This window comes from Salvelinus namaycush, chromosome 13, assembly GCF_016432855.1.
Source record: "Salvelinus namaycush isolate Seneca chromosome 13, SaNama_1.0, whole genome shotgun sequence".
NCBI classification, from domain to species: Eukaryota; Metazoa; Chordata; class Actinopteri; order Salmoniformes; family Salmonidae; genus Salvelinus; species Salvelinus namaycush.
Genome location: NC_052319.1, coordinates 40,200,269 through 40,219,315, shown reverse-complemented (window position 1 = coordinate 40,219,315; position 19,047 = coordinate 40,200,269). Strand labels below are relative to the sequence as shown.

The following is a 19,047-nucleotide window of genomic DNA, read 5'->3' as shown; positions in this document are numbered from 1 at the left end:
CCGAGGTATGTATAGTTTTTTGTGTGCTCTAGGACAATGGTGTCTAGATGGAATTTGTATTTGTGGTCCTGGCAACTGGATATGTTTTGGAACACCATTATTTTTGACTTATTGAGATTTAGTGTCAGGGCCAAGGTCAGACAGAATCTGTGCAGAAGATCTAGGTGCTGCTGTAGGCCTTCCTTGGTTGGGGACAGAAGCACTAGATCATCAGCAAACAGTAGACATTTGACTTTACATTCTAGTAGGGTGAGGCCGGGTGCTGCAGACTGTTCTAGTGCCCTTGCCAATTTGTTTATATACAGTATGTTGAAGAGGGTGGGGCTCAAGCTGCACTCCACAGCCCTGTTTTAACTGCCGCAGACTAGTACATGTCCCTGGTCCTGGAAATGATTGATTTCCCCCTTCAGGATGGAGAAGCTGTCTTCATTAAAATATGGGGATTCTAGTGGGGGGATGTAGGTAGCACACATGAGAAAATTTTCTCTGTTGCGATAATTTCCTTTTGAATTTCTAGCCAAATGTAAAATGTTCCTGTTTTGATTAATTTAATAGAGTGAGTTAGGTCTGCTCTATACCAAATTAGCATACCCCCTGAGTCTCTTACGTTTCACAGCTGGTAATTTGGTGGATGGGACTACCAGCTCTCTGTAACCTAGAGGGCAACCAGTGGGTCCATCTCCTCTATACCATGTTTCTTGTAGGATGACAAAGTCCAGGTTCCTGCCTCTCTCTTGTCTCTCTCTCTCTCTCTGTTCTGTATCACTTGCTCTATTTGTCTCTCTCTGTGGTTTATTTCTCTCTCGGCTAGTGAACAGACAAGCACACGTTCTTGAAAAAAAAATTACCCCCCTTTTCTCCCCAATTTTGTGATATCCAAATACGATCTTGTCTCATCGCTGCAACTCCCCAACGGGCTCTGGAAAGGAGAAGGTCGGTCATGCGTTCTCCGAAACTTGACCCGCCATAACCTCGCTTTTTAACATCCGCCCGCTTAACCCAGAAGTCAGCCGCACCAATGTGTCGGAGGAAAAAACGTTCAACTGACTACCGAAGTCAGCCAGCCCGCCACAAGGAGTCGCCAGAGCGCTATAAGACGACACTGGGCCAATTGTGTGCCGCCCTGTGGGACTCCCGGTCACGGCCAGTTGTGACACAGCCTGGGATCGAACCCGGGTCTGTAGTGCCTTAGACCGCTGCGTCACTCGGGAGGCCATACGCACACGCACTGTCATTCACACATAGCAAATGTTCTCAACATTCACATTTCGCTGTCTTATTTCTGTCCCTTTTGATTCACATATCCACCCTATCAAATCCCAGTGTATTCATATCCACCCTATCAAATCCCAGTGTATTCATATCCACCCTATCAAATCCCAGTATTCACATATCCACCCTATCAAATCCCAGTATTCACATATCCACCCTATCAAATCCCAGAATTCACATATCCACCCTATCAAATCCCAGTATTCACATATCCACCCTATCAAATCACAGTATACACATATCCACCCTATCAAATCACAGTATTCACATATCCACCCTATCAAATCAGAGTATACACATATCCACCCTATCAAATCCCAGTATTCACATATCCACCCTATCAAATCCCAGTATTCACATATCCACCCTATCAAATCCCAGTATTCACATATCCACCCTATCAAATCCCAGAATTCACATATCCACCCTATCAAATCCCAGTATTCACATATCCACCCTATCAAATCACAGTATTCACATATCCACCCGATCAAATCACAGTATTCACATCCTACCAAATCACAGTATACACATATCCACCCTATCAAATCATAGTATTCACATATCCGCCCTATCAAATCCCAGTATTCACATATCCACCCGATCAAATCACAGTATTCACATCCTACCAAATCCCAGTATTCACATATCCACCCTATCAAATCCCAGTATGCACATATCCACCCTATCAAATCCCAGTATGCACATATCCGCCCTATCAAATCCCAGTATGCACATATCCACCCTATCAAATCCCAGTATGCACATATCCACCCTATCAAATCACAGATTCACATATCCACCCTATCAAATCCCAGTATTCACATATCCACCCTATCAAATCACAGTATACACATATCCACCCTATCAAATCACAGTATTCACATATCCACCCTATCAAATCAGAGTATACACATATCCACCCTATCAAATCCCAGTATTCACATATCCACCCTATCAAATCCCAGTATTCACATATCCACCCGATCAAATCACAGTATTCACATATCCGCCCGATCAAATCACAGTATGCACATATCCACCCTATCAAATCACAGTATTCACATCCTACCAAATCCCAGTATTCACATATCCACCCTATCAAATCACAGTATTCACATATCCACCCTATCAAATCCCAGTATTCACATATCCACCCTATCAAATCACAGTATACACATATCCACCCTATCAAATCACAGTATTCACATATCCACCCTATCAAATCAGAGTATACACATATCCACCCTATCAAATCCCAGTATTCACATATCCACCCTATCAAATCCCAGTATTCACATATCCACCCGATCAAATCACAGTATTCACATCCTACCAAATACCAGTATTCACATATCCACCCTATCAAATCCCAGTATTCACATATCCACCCTATCAAATCCCAGTATTCACATATCCACCCGATCAAATCACAGTATTCACATCCTACCAAATCCCAGTATTCACATATCCACCCTATCAAATCACAGTATTCACATATCCACCCTATCAAATCACAGTATTCACATATCCACCCTATCAAATCACAGTATATCCTAGTACTAAAACATAGCAACACCATGTATTACACTCTCACATAAGGACATATACCCTAAATAGAATATCACACAGATGATATATTAGACAGATATGTCCTATATTGTTACGTCAATAGAGGGTGCCCTAAACTAGCAGATTTTCCCTCCACTTGTTACGTTCAAGAATATGAACTATGGTTGTACAGTACAGTATCATTAAACATATTGCCACACTTATCTACTGTGGCATTATTACAGTACATCAATCCTGCGGTGTAAGTGATTTATATTTTATCCCTATACTCAGACCTGCTTCAAACTGTCACCCTCAAACTGTCCCACAGCAGAACAGCTGGGAAGGCAACTGGAGCATGGCATCTAATTGGAGCAACTTGCCTTTGTCAGGCGTACAGGATGCTGACTGGGTCTGTCCATCAAGAGGCACCAAATGAGGAACCCAAAGGTTTGGTTAAAATATATTTACTAAGTTCCAAGTCTCATGGTATGAATTTTTTATTTAAACCTGCCACCAAACGTTACTTTGTATTAAACTACACTACCTTTACCCTCTACTTTCATTAAAAATGGTATGCCCTTGTTCAGGAAAAAGGGGCTACACCAGGCAGGGGTGGTCAACCCTCCTCCAGCAGCTGGGTATGCAGGCTTTTGCTCTAGCCCTACATAAATACACCCGATTCAACCAAAGTCCCGATAAGCAGCTGTTTAGTAGAATCAGGTGTGGTAGATTAGGGCCGCAGGAGGGTGGGCTAGAGGGGTTGATTTGGGAACGGTCCGTTCTCTCTGGTGTGTATGTGTGTGTCTTACTCTTCATGTCGTCTAGGTCGGCGCTAGCCAACATCTGAGCCTCAGCCTCATCGGTGGGGACCTTCCGGTACACGGCTGTTTCCATGGCTGTCATGCTGCCGATACAGACGCGCTCCCGCAGGTCGTAACTGGTCCGCGGTGAAGGGTGGAGAGGATTCCTCCTGAACCAGCCTCGGGTGGGGGGGTCCGCAGAGGGGGGGCACCTGGGGAGGGGAACATAGGGGGGAATCACGGAGAGTGCAGCGGGATCACTTGAGTATGTGTGAAAACCCATCATAGAGATAATATTGTATTTGATTCTTCAAAAATTTGCTTTTGAAGTATGTCAGATAACTATCTGTTATCCATTGTGTCAACTATCAACTACCAGTATCATCTCAATCTCTTCATTCAAAGACTCAACCATGGACACTCTTACTGACAGTTGTGGCTGCTGTGTGTGATGTATTGTTGTCTCTACCTTCTTGACCTTGGTGCTGTTGTCTGTGCCCAATAATGTTTGTGCCCTGTTTTGTGCTGCTACCATGTTGTGTTGCTACCATGTTGTGTTGTCATGTGTTACCGCCATGCTCTGTTGTTGTCTTAGGTCTCTCTCTTGTCATGATGTGTGTTTTGTCCTATATTTTTATTTAATTTATTTTTCTTTTTAATTCTAGCCCCCGTCCCCGCAGGAGGCCTTTTGCCAGGCATTCATTGTAAATAAGAATTTGTTCTTAACTGACTTGCCTAGTTTAATAAAGGTTAAATAAAATAAATAAATACAAATCATGAAGGACCATCAGCCATAAACCAGTTCAGAATTTGAGTTTTTCGTCCCAGTGTTAAAACTCCAGAATCCACTAAATCCTTCTTTAAAATGAACATGGTATCAAACGTCAACCCAGTCTATCCAAACAAACATCTTGACTGGCACACACACAAACACAGTATGAATAATCTGGGAAGGGTCAGATTGTTGGGTGTAGTGTGGTCCATCATGCAACAGAGGGCACCAGAACACAGCACAGCACTGCAACACTGGTTTCCTCACCCGGTGAATCGTTGGCTGCTTTAACTCAGGCAACAATAGCATAACATTACATGACATTGTGACTACGTTCCTTTTTTTGCTGCTGCAATAATAATAAATCAGTGAGATTAACCACCCTGCAGAGAGGGAAACAAGTACCTGGGTTGTATTCATTAGGCTCCAAGCGGAAGAAAACAGAATGAAACAGGGAAGGACTACCTGGAGTTGTCCAATAAGAAATGTACATTTTCTGTTTCCGTTGCAAAATATTTTTCTATGTTGAGCCCTAATGAATATGACCCTCGACTCCACATAGTCTCTGACGTCCCAGGATGAATGCATATGTTATTGAATCTATTACCAAATAATTCATATTCTCATAGCTCTGTGTTGATGAGTCAGATAGGTTTGCTCATAAAGATCCTATCTAGGACACGACACATGATGGTGACAGGTACAAGGTGTCCTTTTAAGCCACATAAATGTTTTGATTGTTTTTAGATGATCACTTAAAAAACAGATAAATATTCCAGAATCGGGAGAAATGAGCACAGAATTTTTGAAGTTTTTAAAATGAAGAGCATTGTAGGAAGAGCTGGGCTATTTGTTTGATGAGCCCTTTAAATATCTTCAAATATTGAGTACCGACCTCTGTCATACAACATAAATATTGTAGGCACTGTACTATTTTTAGTGCACTCTAGTTCTGTGTTTTCTTCATTCACAATTCATGAAGCCTATCATCTTTCTAGTTACATCCTAGTATCACCTTGTGTCTTACGGCGAGCTTTGCTAACAAAATAAGTGATGATTGCTGGTTGCTGCATATTGAAGTGATCCATACAATTGGTTGATTTGAAAAAACATTGTTTCACCACACAGCCAAGTTACTGTACCTAATCTCCTGCTAGCTACTGTCACATTGCTTTATGCATCCAAACATCTGATTCTGGGCACACCTGTTGGTGGACTCTTCATCACCCTCCTCATCCTCTGGTTGCTCCCGAATGTCCTGTTGCGCCTCTTCCAACTCCCCCTCCACCACCTCTGCCGTGGCCAGTGTGGCCTTCTCCGGCTGCGGATGTTGTTGTTCGCTCTCCATGTGGAAGGAAGTTAATGGGACAGCCGGCTCCAAATTCTCCTCACTCCCCAGGCTAAACTAAGAGGAGAGGGAGTTGGTTACATTGGTCTTAGTACCTCTCTCTCTCATGTCATGTGTGACAGATATTTCTCTCTGGAGTGTCTTTGAAATGAATACACTGAATGAATATACAACAAATTAATCAACTAAACTTCTACTTGCAACATTCCAAACATTGTATTGGACTCTATAAACAATAAATGATCAATAATAAAAATAAGTATTCTGATAAGCTGCAAGACATGATCACACATTTCTCTGTTATGTTACCTGCTGTTGGTCGTCGGGCTGCTCGGTGGGCGTGACTGCCAGGTCCCTCCCCTCTGTCTCAGACTCCTCCTCCTCCTCGTCTACCTCATGGATGGTGGGTGTGACCTCCGAGGGCGCCATGGAGGTCTTTTTGTTCTTGCGCTTCTTCTTGAGCCGGCGTTTGCGGTCCATGCTGAGCACCCGCTTGCGTAGGCGCTGGGGTGGGGGTAGATGGGTGGACAGCGGGTGGTGGGTATGGTGAAAGGTGTGCCGGTGATCTGTGAAAGGAATGGTAGGCGTTTAAGTGAAAATACCGTCCAAGCCTGCCGGCATAATGAATGCAAGACTTGTCATAAGCAGTTACAACTCTTTTATAACGTTTTTGAACTATCTGACAGTAAAAAAAAAACTCATACAGATCCTGACAAAATACCAGACATTTTAAGGCAATTGAAATGTTGATGAACAGACAGAAATGCCCCTGATGTTACAAAGCCTCATATGCTTATAACAAGTTATAAAGAATTATACTGGCAGGCTTAAATTAAAGGCCCATTGTCAGTCAAAAATGTGATTTCCCTATATTTTAAATACACTGAACAAAAATATAAATGCAACATGTAAAGTGTAGGTTTTATGAGCTGAAAAAAAAGATCCCAAGATTTTTACATACTCACCAAAAACATATTCCTCTAGAATGTTGAGAACAAATTTGTTTACATCCCTGTTAGTGAGCATTTCTCCTTTGCCAAAATAATCCATCCACCTGACAGGTGTGTCAAAAATGCCTCCAACGTCAATTTAAAGAATTTGGCAGTACATCCAACCGGCCTCACAAACGCAGACCATGTGTATGGCGTCATGTGGGCGAGCGGTTTGCTGATGTCAACGATGTGAACATAGTGCCCCATGGTGGCGGTCGGGTTATGGTATGGGCGGACAACGAACACAATTGCATTTTATCAATGGCAATTTGAATGCACATAGATACCATGACGAGATCCTGAGGCCCGTTGTCATGACATTCATCTGCCGCCATCACCTCATGTTTCAGCATGATAACTCACGGCCCCATGTCGCAACAGCCTGATCAACTCTATGCGAAGGAGATGTGTCGCACTGCATGAGGCAAATGGTGGTCACACCAGGTACTGACTGGTCTACTGATCCACACCCCTGTAACGTGTAAGCTGGGAGTCGGGAAGCAAGTACTGGGAGTGTATTTAAGAAATAAATGAACATAGACCAAAACAAGAAACACAAGTAGCATACAGACATGGAACACAAAACAGAGTCAATAAGGTCTTTGGAAAGAGCCAAAGGGAGTGACAGTTATAGGGAAGGTAATCAGGAAGGTACAGGTGAGTCTGATGAGGTGCTGGTGCGCGTAACGATGGTGACAGGTGTGCGTTAAAGTAAGCAGACTGGCGACCTCGAGCGCCGGAAAGGGAGTATATGTGACAGCCCCTACCTTTTTTTATGACCAACAGATGCATATCTGTATTCCCAGTCATGTGAAATCCATAGATTAGAGCTGTTGGATTCCTGTTTGAAATATACTAATTCATGTTTCCATACTAGAACTTATTGATTACTTTACATGTACAAGGAATGTACGTGTTGGAGTCAGTGGAGGGTGGATAATAACTAGGTCTATGGAAAGTTACTGAGTGAGAAAAGAGGAGGTAGAAAGTTTACATTCTGTTAAAAAATGTTACCGTTCAATCTCATGGATCCTATGGAGGTCTGGTTTCAGTCACTGATAAGGTAGGACAGTCGTGGATTAGGGAGGAGCAAGGAATTCGGCCCGAGGTCAGGTCAGATGACGTGAGAAGGAACAGTCCTATCCCACACACATATACTTCCATAACCATGAAGGTTCTAGCAGGAGGCGGGGCCATGACTACACCAGTGAGAGGAACCAATTAAGTTCCTGACTTAGCAACAGAGATGTATTGGCTGTCTAGACGTGCAAGGAGTTGACTCCGCCTAGTAGGAAGGTATAAATATATGTGCTTGTTTAAACATGTCTTTGTCTTTGCAGCTGTTATTCCAGCTGTGGTGGAATAAACTTGGTTTGAGCTTTTCCTCTGTTTGTTTAGAACCTAACAGGGCCTAATTTATTTATTTCAATTGACTGATTTCCTTATATGAACTGTAACTCAGTAAAATCTTTGAAATTGTTGCATGTTGTGTTTATATTTTTGCTCAGTGTATATTTCCACACTATGAGGTTGGAATAATACTGTGAAATTGTGAAAATAATGATAATGCCCTTTTAGTGTAACAGCTGTTTGAAAAGACCGCCTGAAATTTTTGCCTGTTAAGGCGGGATGGAGTGTTGTCCTCAGCAGGCAGTAAATTAGTTAACAAACCAAAAAGACAAAGTTTCAAACCTCTCTGCCGATAACAGTTAGTTTCCTGTTTTCCCCTCCCCACTCAGACCACTCCCAGACAGTCCTAGTAAAATTCTTGCTTGAGAAATTGCTCTTTGTTAAGAAGCTATTTGTCTTTCTTTTTGACCATTTTAATTGAAAACAATCAAAGTACGGTACTTAATTGCTACCCAGAAATGATTTGATATGGAGATAAAATCTTCCTTTAAGTGATACCAAAATATAATTTTTAAGCCAAAACACATTCCTGTTGGCAAAAACAGATATTCCAAAAAGTATGGAGAACACCCACAAAAAACTGGCTAAGCAGTAGTGTTGCACGGTATACCGAAACTTTGGTACTTTGTTGATTAAAAAAATTCATAAAAGGGTACTAGAATTGTTGTTATGTTCAAATGTTGTCTCACGTGATCGAGAGGATTAAGTCTGTCTCAGAGCGCAGTTCATTTAACCCGTGAAGAGCAAAGAGCTCCACTACCTCATTCATTGCTAGAGCAGTCTGGGCTGCATTAGCTCTCCACTCATTCTGCATAGGAGTTAACACACTTAAATAATGCAACACAGAATGTAGAAATGTGGAACCTGTTCATTGCTGTTCTCAAAACAATGTTCCTACAGGCTAGAACACTTTACAATGCAAGAAGATACCGGTAGCTTCTAGCTTTGTAGGCGAACTTTCCTTGCTAGCTTACAGCTGAATTCCCTACCTTAGTACTTTTGTGTTTGTGATAATATGCTAACCATTAAGCAAAATATACTGATTTTAAAGCTGATTGTCACCAAAAAAGTACTTATTTAACTTTGTTTCCCTAGCCACAAAAAAACTAATTCACTTCTTAATTTCCCTTGCCTATCATCTGGTTTCCACTAGATTCCATAGCCACAAAGTCAGATTCCACAGACACTTTCTGCCTAGAAAATGAAGACATTACTTTTTTTAAGAGACAGCGTACACATTTATAAAAGAAGTGATTGCTTCTTCTATGCAAATGTTATTGATCACTTCAATAAAATAATATGTTCTAATAGCAGTTGGCGATAAAATAAGTCCTACATTTAAGGGAACATTTGTCATCTGTAGCCCCATGCTATCAGCTAAAAAAAGCTGAATAACTCAATGCATACACACTCATACTGAATAATATGCATGCACAAACTCCTATTGAATAATATGCATGCACAAACTCCTATTGAATAATATGCATGCACAAACTCCTATTGAATAATATGCATGCACAAACTCCTATTGAATAATATGCATTTACCTGTATTGTAGTCTACATCCTGATTGACTCAGTTTATCAATAGAGATTTACCATTCAAATAAACAATTACCATTATGTTATGTAGTTAGATTGGTGAAAACCAAGTCAAATTGATTGGATGATTGTACAGTTGATCAAATTAATGCATACATGGCTGTCTCAACTACAAACAAGTACATAAAATGTTCAGATGAAATTATATTGAACTCACAAGATGCCCAACAATTGAACAGAGTAGGAGCTGAGGTTATCTGTCTGGAGCAAGTGGCATTCTGTGACTTTCACTACTTAGGCTTCTTTCTTGTTGCGGTATCGTTTAGGTATGGAGTATCGTAATGGTCTCGAGGATTGTGATAGTGTACCTGGTATCGGTATTGAAGTAAACATTCTGGTATCTTGACAACACTAGTAAGCAGACATTCATGGAACGTTTACTCTGTGTTCTACAAAAGCAGAGAAGATAAAGAAGATTGGTGAATGACTTACACTCAAAATCCTTCTCGTTGTAGTTGCGGCCCATTTTTTCTCCGCCGCTGAACGTGGAGTCAGTGATGATGTTCCCGAACCTCTCCACTGATAATGCATTCTCCCAGTCCTCGTCCTCTTCCTCCTCCTGCTCCTCTGTGGAAAAGTCCTCATCCTCCTCCTCTTCTTTCACATTAATCTGTACAGAGAGAGAGAGAGAGAGAGTTCTTTCCACATGGCCGGGGGTGAGACAGGGATGCAGCTTGAGCGCCACCCTCTTCAACATATACTGTATATCAACGAATTGGCGAGGGCACTAGAACAGTCTGCAGCACCCAGCCTCACACTACTAGAATCTGAAGTCAAATGTCTACTGATGATCTGGTGCTTCTGTCCCCAACCAAGGAGGGCCTACAGCAGCACCTAGATCTTCTGCACAGATTCAGTCAGACCTGGGCCCTGACAATAAATGTCAGTAAATAATGGTGTTCAAAAAAGGTCCAGTTGCCAGGACCACAAAAATAAATTCCATCTTGACACCGTTGTCCTTTAGCGCACAAACTATACATACCTCAGCCTAAACATCAGCACCACAGGTAAATTCCACAAAGCTGTGGAAGTTATGCCATCAAAAGGAAAATAAAATTTGACATATCAATTAGGATCTGGCTAAAAATACTTGAATCAGTTATAGAACCCATTGCCTTTTATGGTTGAGAGGTCTGGGGTCCGCTCATGAACCAAGAGTTCACAAAATGGGGCAAACACCAAATTGAGACTCTGCCTGTAGAATTCGGCAAAAATGTCCTCTGTGTGGAATGTAAAACACCAAATAATTCATGCAGAGCAGAATTAGGCCGATACCTGCTAATTATCAAAGTCCAGAAAAGAGCTGTTAAATTCTACAACCACCTACAAGGAAACGATTCCAAAACCTTCCAGAACAAAGCCATCACCTACAGAGAAATGCACCTGGAAAAGAGTCCCCTAAGCAAGCTGGACCTGGTGCTCTGTTCACAAATACAAACAGATCCCACAGGGCCCCAGGACAGCAAAACAATTAGCCCCAACCAAATCATGAGAAAACAAAAAGATAATTACTTGACACATAGGAAAGAATTAACAAAAAAACTGAGCAAACTAGAATGCTATTTGGCCCTAAACTCTCACGGTTCATGTATCCACTGCCTCCCTCTCTCTCTCTCTCTCTCTCTTTCTCTCTCTCTCTCTCTCTCTCTCTCTCTCTCTCTCTCTCTCTCTCTCGTGTTTGTGTGGGCGTGGTTCCCAATCTCGGCCTGATTGTCTGCGCCAGCTGGAATCACTTATCTTCCCTTTATATGTTCTGTAACCAGTGTTTCTTGTTGTCAGATCATTGTTACTTCCCTGAGGTTGTGTCGTGTGTCTGGGCTCTTTCTCTCGCCGCCCTTGTGTGGATTATCTTCTGTGCTTCTTCCTACCCATCCGGACACATTCCCCTGGATTTCTCAGCACGCTATCTGCGGTATATGCGCCGTAGTCCCTGGGTCGGATTCCGTCTGAGTACAGTCTGTCTGTCCTGTTGCTGCTGTAAACTGTATTCATTAAACCATCGTTGCTTGCATCTTGCATCCGCCTCTGTATTGTTACATAAACAGAGAGTATACAGTGACAGAATACTTGACCACTGTGACTGACTCAAACTTAAGGAAAGCTTTGACTATGTACAGACTCAGTGAGCATAGCCTTGCTATTGAGAAAGGCCGCTTTGGCAATGTAAACATATGTTTCCCATGACAATAAAGCCCCTTAAATTGAAATTGAGAGAAAGAGAGCGAGAGAGAGCAAGACAGAGAGAGAGAGATAGAGAGAGAGAGACAGAGAGAGCACGCAAGACAGAGAGAGCGAGCGAGCGAGACAGAGAGAAAGAGGGAGAGAGAGAGCGAGCGAGACAGAGAGAGAAAGAGCGAGAGCGCAAGACAGAGAGAGAGAGAGAGCAAGACAGAGCGAGAGAGAGAGACAGAGAGAGCGCAAGAGACAGAGAGAGAGATGAGAGCGAGCGAGACAGAGAGAGAGAGAGCGCAAGACAGAGAGAGAGAGAGAGAGAGCAAGACAGAGATAGAGAGAGCAAGACAGAGAGAGAAAGTGGGAACTGTGTAATTACATGTTGTCAATGTCACAGATTCAGCTCTTACAAGCTGTTCATAATCAAGCTACTTAAATCAAGTTCCTATGTATCTAATTACTCCAATGTATTACAATATTTACCAAATTAAACCAACTTTCAGCGTGTCAGCAAGTTGTCACAGTGCAGACCATTCACCAGTGTTAGAAAGAGGAAGGGTCAGTTACAGTTTTATTTTATTTTTACCTTTATTTAACCAGGTGGGCCAGTTGAGAACAAGTTCTCATGCTGGGCCCTCTACTAACACACTTCTGTCCTTCCTTCATCTGAGAGACAGTCCCAATGCCTGGCTGCGTTTCCACAGGCAGCCCAATTCTGATATTTTGCCCAATTATCGGCAAACGAGCTGATGTGATTGGTCGAAAGACCAATTAGTGGAAAACAATAGCAGAATTGGGCAGCCTGTCTAAACGCAGCTGTAGTTATACTACATCAATTTCAGGGCTCCCGAGTGGCGCAGCGGTCTAAGGCAGTGCATCTCAGTGCTAGAAGCATCACTACAGACCCTGGTTTGATTCCAGGCTGTATCAAAACTGGCCAAAATTGGGAGTTCCATAGGGCTGCGCACAATTGGCCCAGCATCGCCCGGTTTAGGGTTTGGCCAGGGTAGGCTGTCATTGTAAATAAGAATTTGTTCTTGACTTGCCAAGTTAAATGAATAAAAATGTTACAGTTTAGCCCATGTCTCATTATGGGTGCTAGGACAGAGGACAGCCTACAGTGCCTTCGGAAAGTATCCAGACCCCTTGACTTTTTCCACATTTTGTTACGTTACAGCCATATTCTAAAATGGATTAAAAACCTATTTTCCCTCATCAATCTACACACAATACCCCATAATGACAAAGCAAAACAGCTTTTTTGCAAATACATATATTTTTTAAAAACTGAAATATCACAATTACATAAGTATTCAGACCTTTTACTCAGTACTTTGTTGTTGCACCGTTGGCATTGATTATAGCCTGGAGTATTCTTGGTTATGACAATACAAGCTTGGCACACCTGTATTTGGGGAGTTTTTCCCATTATTCTCTGCAGATCCTCTCAAGCGCTGTCAGGTTGGAGAGGGAGCGTCACTGCACAACTATTTTCAGGTCTCTCCAAAGATGTTCGATAGGGTTCAAGTCTGGGCTCTGGCTGGGCATCTCAAGGACATTCAGAGACTTGTCCCGAAACCACTCCTGCGTTGCCTTGGCTGTGTGCTTAGGGTCATTGCCCTGTTGGAAGGTGAACATTCGTCCCAGTCTGAGGTGGTGAGAGTTCTGGCGCAGGATCTCTGTACTTTTCTCCGTTCATCTTTCCCTCGATCCTGACTAGTCTCCCAGTCCCTGCCGCTGAAAAACATCCCTACAGCATGATGCTGCCACCACCATGCTCCACCGTAGGGATGGTGCCACCACCATGCTCCACCGTAGGGATGGTGCCACCACCATGCTCCACCGTAGGGATGGTGCCACCACCATGCTCCACCGTAGGGATGGTGCCACCACCATGCTCCACCGTAGGGATGGTGCCACCACCATGCTCCACCGTAGGGATGGTGCCACCACCATGCTTCACCGTAGGGATGGTGCCACCACCATGCTCCACCGTAGGGATGGTGCCACCACCATGCTTCACCGTAGGGATGGTGCCAGGTTTCCTCCAAACGTGACGCATTGGCATTCAGGCCAAAGAGTTCCCTCTTGGTTTCATCAGACCAGAGAATCTTGTTTCTCATGGTCTGAGTCTTTAGGTGCCTTTTGGCAACTCCAAGCGGCCTTTCATGTGCCTTTTACTGAGGAGAGGCTTCCGTCTGCACACTTTACCACAAAGGTCTGATTGGTGGAGTGCTGCAGAGACAGTTGTCCTTCTGGAGCTCTATCAAAGTTACCATCGGGTTCTTGGTCACCTCCCTTACCAAGGCACTAAGACCGCACTCAACCAACACTATAAGGCCATAAGCAAACAAGAAAATGCTCATCCAGAAGTGGCACTCCTAGTGGCCGGGGACTTTAATGCAGGGAAACTCAAATCAGTTTTACCAAATTTTTACCAGCATGTCACATGTGCAACCAGAAAATAAAAAAAAGCTTGACCACCTTTACTCCACACACAGAGATGCGTACAAAGCTCTCCCTTGCCCTCCATTTGGCAAATCTGACCATAATTATATCCTCCTGATTCTTGCTTACAAGCAAAAATTAAGCAGGAAGTACCAGTGACTCGCTCAATACAGAACTGGTCAGATGATACGCTACAGGACTGTTTTGCTAGCACAGTCATCGGCTTCATCAATAAGTGCGTTGACGACGTCGTCCTCACTTTGACCGTACGTATAAATCCCAACCAGAAGCCATGGATTACAAGCAACATCCGCATCGTGCTAAAGGCTAGAGCTGCTGCTTTCAAGGAACGGGACACTAATCCGGATGTTTATAAGAAATCCTGCTATGCCCTCAGACAAACCATCAAATAAGCAAAGCATCAATACAGGATTAAGATTGAATACTAAACCTACTAAACCGGCTCTGACGCTCGTCGGATGTGGCAGGGCTTGAAAACTATTACGGAGTACAAAGGGAAACCCAGACGCGAGCTGCCCAGTGACACAAGCCTACCAGACGAGCTAAATGCCGTTTATGCTCGCTTCGAGGAAAGCAACACTGAAGAATTGAGGGCTTTCACCATTTTGAAGTAGTCAACTGGGTGGGGCTTCCTATGGGTTAAGGGAGGATCACATCATTCCTTTCAGGTCATCAGGAGGGATTCTCCAATTAAGTATACATTCCAAAAATGCAGGCGGCAGTAAATCGCCAACCTTGGCTTCATACCACAGGCGGTCGGGAGGACGGGCTCGTGGTAATGGCTGGAGTAGAATCATCGGAATGGTATTAAATGGTTTCCATGTGTTTGACGCCATTCCATTCTCTCCATTCCCAACATTATTATAAGCCATCCTCTCCTCAGCAGCCTCCCTTGCTTCATACCTGTTCAAACAACACACTCCAGGTGGCAGTATGCACCCTTTCAGTTTGTTTACCAACTCATAGAAGTATTTGAATAAGAAAATTGACGACTTCAAGATAGATTTGTCCTCCATTGCGCTGCCCGTGCTCTCACAGTAATGAGACAAATACAAATCATCTACCAAAGTACATAATCATCAGGGGGTTTCTAGAGCTGAGGCGGCCTAACAATTTAGCTCTCATTGGCCTCCAGAGGCTTTGATCTGGGCTTTGAAGTCAAGAAGGAGTCTGTTGTCAGGGTCACAGACTAGAAGAAGTGGGTGGTGTTTGCTAAGGTGGTGAAGGACCAACAGGGGCCTATTCATTTTACTCATTTAGCAGATGCTCTTATGCAGAGTGACTTACAGTATAGAGTAGGGATGCACAATATATCGGTGAACATATCGGGAATTGGCCGATATTAGCTAAAAATGGCAACATCGGTATTGGCCCGATGTCAAATTTTAAAAACTGAAAACTTGCATAACTATTCACCCCCCCAAAGTCAATACTTTGTAGAGCCACCTTTTGCAGCAATTACAGCTGCAAGTCTCTTGGCGTATGTCTCTATAAGCTTGGCACATCTAGCCACTGGGATTGTTGCCCATTTTTCAAGGCAAATCTGCTCCAGCTCCTTCATGTTGGATGGGCTCCGCTGGTGTACAGCAATCTTTAAGTCAATCCACAGATTCTCAATTGGATTGAGGTCTGGGCTTTGACTAGGCCATTCCAAGACATTTAAATGTTTCCCCTTAAACCACTCGAGTGTTGCTTCATCAGTATGCTTAGAGTCATTGTCCTGCCGGAAGGTGAACCTCCGTCCCAGTCTCAAATCTCTGGAAGACTGAAACAGGTTTCCCTCAAGAATTTCCCTGTATTTAGCTCAATCCATCATTCCTTCAATTTTGACCAGTTTCCCAGTCCCTGTCGATGGAAAAACATCGATGCTGTCACCACCATGCTTCACTGTGGGGATGATTTTCCTCGGGGTGATGAGAGGTGTTGGGTTTGCGCCAGACATAGCATTTTCCTTGATGGCCAAAAGCTCCAATTTAGTCTCATCTAACCAGAGTACCTTCTTCCATATGTTGGGGAGTCTCCCACATGCCTTTTGGTGAACACCAAATGTGTTTGCTTATTTCTTTTTTTAAGCAATGGCTTTTTTCTGGCCACTCTTCCGTAAAGCCCAGCTCTGTGGAGTGTACGGGTTAAAGTGGTCCTATGGACAGATACTCCAATCTCCGCTGTGGTCCTTCAGGGTTATCTTTGGTCTCTTTGTTGCCTCTCTGATTAATACCCTCCTTGCCTTGTCTGTGAGTTTTGGTGGGCGGCCCTCTCTTGGCAGGTTTATGGTGCCTTATTCTTCCCAATTTGTTTATAATGGATTTAATGGTGCTCTGTGGGATGTTCAAAGTTTCTGATATTTTTTTATAACCCAACCCTGATCTGTACTTCTCCACAACTTTGTCCCTGACCTGTTTGGAGAGCTCCTTGGTCTTCATGGTGCCACTTAAAGATAATTGGTTGCACCAGATCTTATTTAGGGGCTTCATAGCAAATACATATGCACGCACGACTTTTCCATTTTAAAATGTTTTCCTTTCACTTCACCAATTTGGACTATTTTGTGTATGTCCATTACATGAAATTCAAATACAAATTAATTTAAATTACAGGTTGTAATGCAACAAAATAGGAAAAATGCCAATGGGGTGAATACTTTTGCAAGGCACTGTACCTAAATTAACTCGACTAACTGGTGCCCCCACACATTGACTCTGTACCGGTACCCCCTGTATATAGCCTCGCTATTGTTATTTTACTGCTGCTGTTTAACTATTTGTTACTTTTATTTTCAGTTTTTTACTTAAGAAAACTTCTTAAAGCATTATTGGTTAAGGGCTTGTAAGTAAGCATTTCACCTGTTGTATTTGGCGCATGTGACAAAAACAATTGATTTGAAGTGTGTGTCTGTGTGTCGGTCAGGGTTTGGTTATTTTTAATCATGACAGTGTCACTACAGTATGACACGCTGGACATCGTCTTTCTCCTTTGAGTTACCCTGACACATAGAACATGACTGGATGCCATCCCTCAGATCTGTACTGATGTCTTTATGCTACAGGCTAATGTCCAAAAAAACTACTGGAGATGCTCCACTCTACAAGGTCTGAGTAGAATCTCCTGGGATCCAGGAATTTTTTGAAACAAGTACATTTTTTCACTTCACCAATTTGGACTATTTTGTGTATGTTTATTACATGAAATCCAAAGGAAAATTAATTTAAAATGTTGTTGTAATGCAACAAAATAGGAAAAAATGCCAAGAGGGATGAATACTTGTCACGCCCTGACCATAGAGAAACATTGTTTCTCTAGTAGGTCAGGGCGTGACTAGGGGGTGATTTAGTATATGTATGTCTATGGGGTATTCTAGTTTATTATTTCTATGTGGGGTTCTAGGTTATTATTTCTATGTTGGTGATTTGTATGATTCCCAATTAGAGGCAGCTGGGTATCGTTGTGTCTAATTGGGGATCATATTTAAGTAGCATTTTTTCCACCTGTATTTTATGGGATATTGTTTTGAGTTAGTGCACCTAGCACCTCTGTAGTCACAGTTCGTTGTTTGTTTGTTTATTGTTTTGATAAGTTTCACTTTATTCATTAAATTATGTGGAACTCAACATCCGCTGCGCCTTGGTCCGATATTTATTCAAACGAACGTGACAATACTTTTGCAAGGCACTGTATCAATACATACAATACATACACACAACATGTTCCGGGCCTTCCTTTCACACCGATGCATTTCCTAATGAAGCTGGTGACGGAGGTGGTTAGCTCATCGATGATGAAGTGTGCTATTGATGCTATCGTCAAGGTAGTATGTTCATATGAGTAGAATACTGTACTGTCAAGCTCACTATCACAGATGATCTCTCTGTAAAATACAAATAATTCAAATCGTATTGGTCACATACACATGGTTAGCAGATGTTATTGTGAGTGTAGTGAAATGCTTATGCTTCTAGGTCTGACAGTGCAGCAGTATCTAACAGGTAATATCTAACAACGCCACAACAAAACCCAATACCTAACAAATTCCACATCAAAACCTAATACACACATTCTAGTAAAGGAATGGGATGAGAATATGTAAGTATAAAATATATGGATGAGCAGTGACAGAGCAATTCCCTGTTCTCCTGGGTGTCCACAACTGTAACTACACATATCCTACTTGCTCTGTTTTGCTGGCACACCGCCATACAAACGGCACAAAAAAGTCAGATTGGTGTGATTCACTTTTCTGTTTGATTAATGTTTTGTCCAGTTTGACATGTTCAAACAGCATTCATCGGGTTGAGACAATGTGCAAGTGTCTTTACTGTACAGGCACACAAGCATTTGTTCTAAATCTCTGCTTCAACTGAGAAAAGGACACCTGTAAACAAGCAAAAGCACAACTTTGAAGTATATTGCTTTTGATAACTATCTATACTCAACACAAACATGTGGCCCTGAACAGTGTTTGTCTCTCGTCTTTTCGGCACGCACATTTTATCCGTCCATTGTATGAATGGTAATTGAGTGCAGTAAAAAGGTTATGGATTGCATTTACATTTGTTAAACAAGCGAGACAAAACAAGAATGGATGGCGCTGGGAATTCAGGAGAGGCTTACAGATGTGTTTGTACTCTCTTCAATAGGGCTCTGAGTAAACTGCAGACAG

General features: G+C 42.6%; 1 protein-coding gene across 1 annotated transcript in view; it reads right to left on the bottom strand.

Annotated features, from left to right (window-relative positions):
* Window positions 1-10,349, bottom strand: part of LOC120058527 (anion exchange protein 3-like) — a 56,134-nt gene extending 45,785 nt beyond the window's left edge. The window contains exons 1-4 of the mRNA XM_039007249.1: window positions 10,182-10,349; window positions 6,056-6,312; window positions 5,604-5,803; window positions 3,636-3,838 (exon numbers count right to left, since the gene is read on the bottom strand). Coding sequence (XP_038863177.1) covers window positions 3,636-3,838; window positions 5,604-5,803; window positions 6,056-6,312; window positions 10,182-10,215 — 694 coding nt within the window. The 5' untranslated portion in view covers window positions 10,216-10,349. The remainder of the gene's footprint in view (window positions 1-3,635; window positions 3,839-5,603; window positions 5,804-6,055; window positions 6,313-10,181) is intronic.
* Between the last annotated feature and the right edge of the window lie 8,698 nt (window positions 10,350-19,047).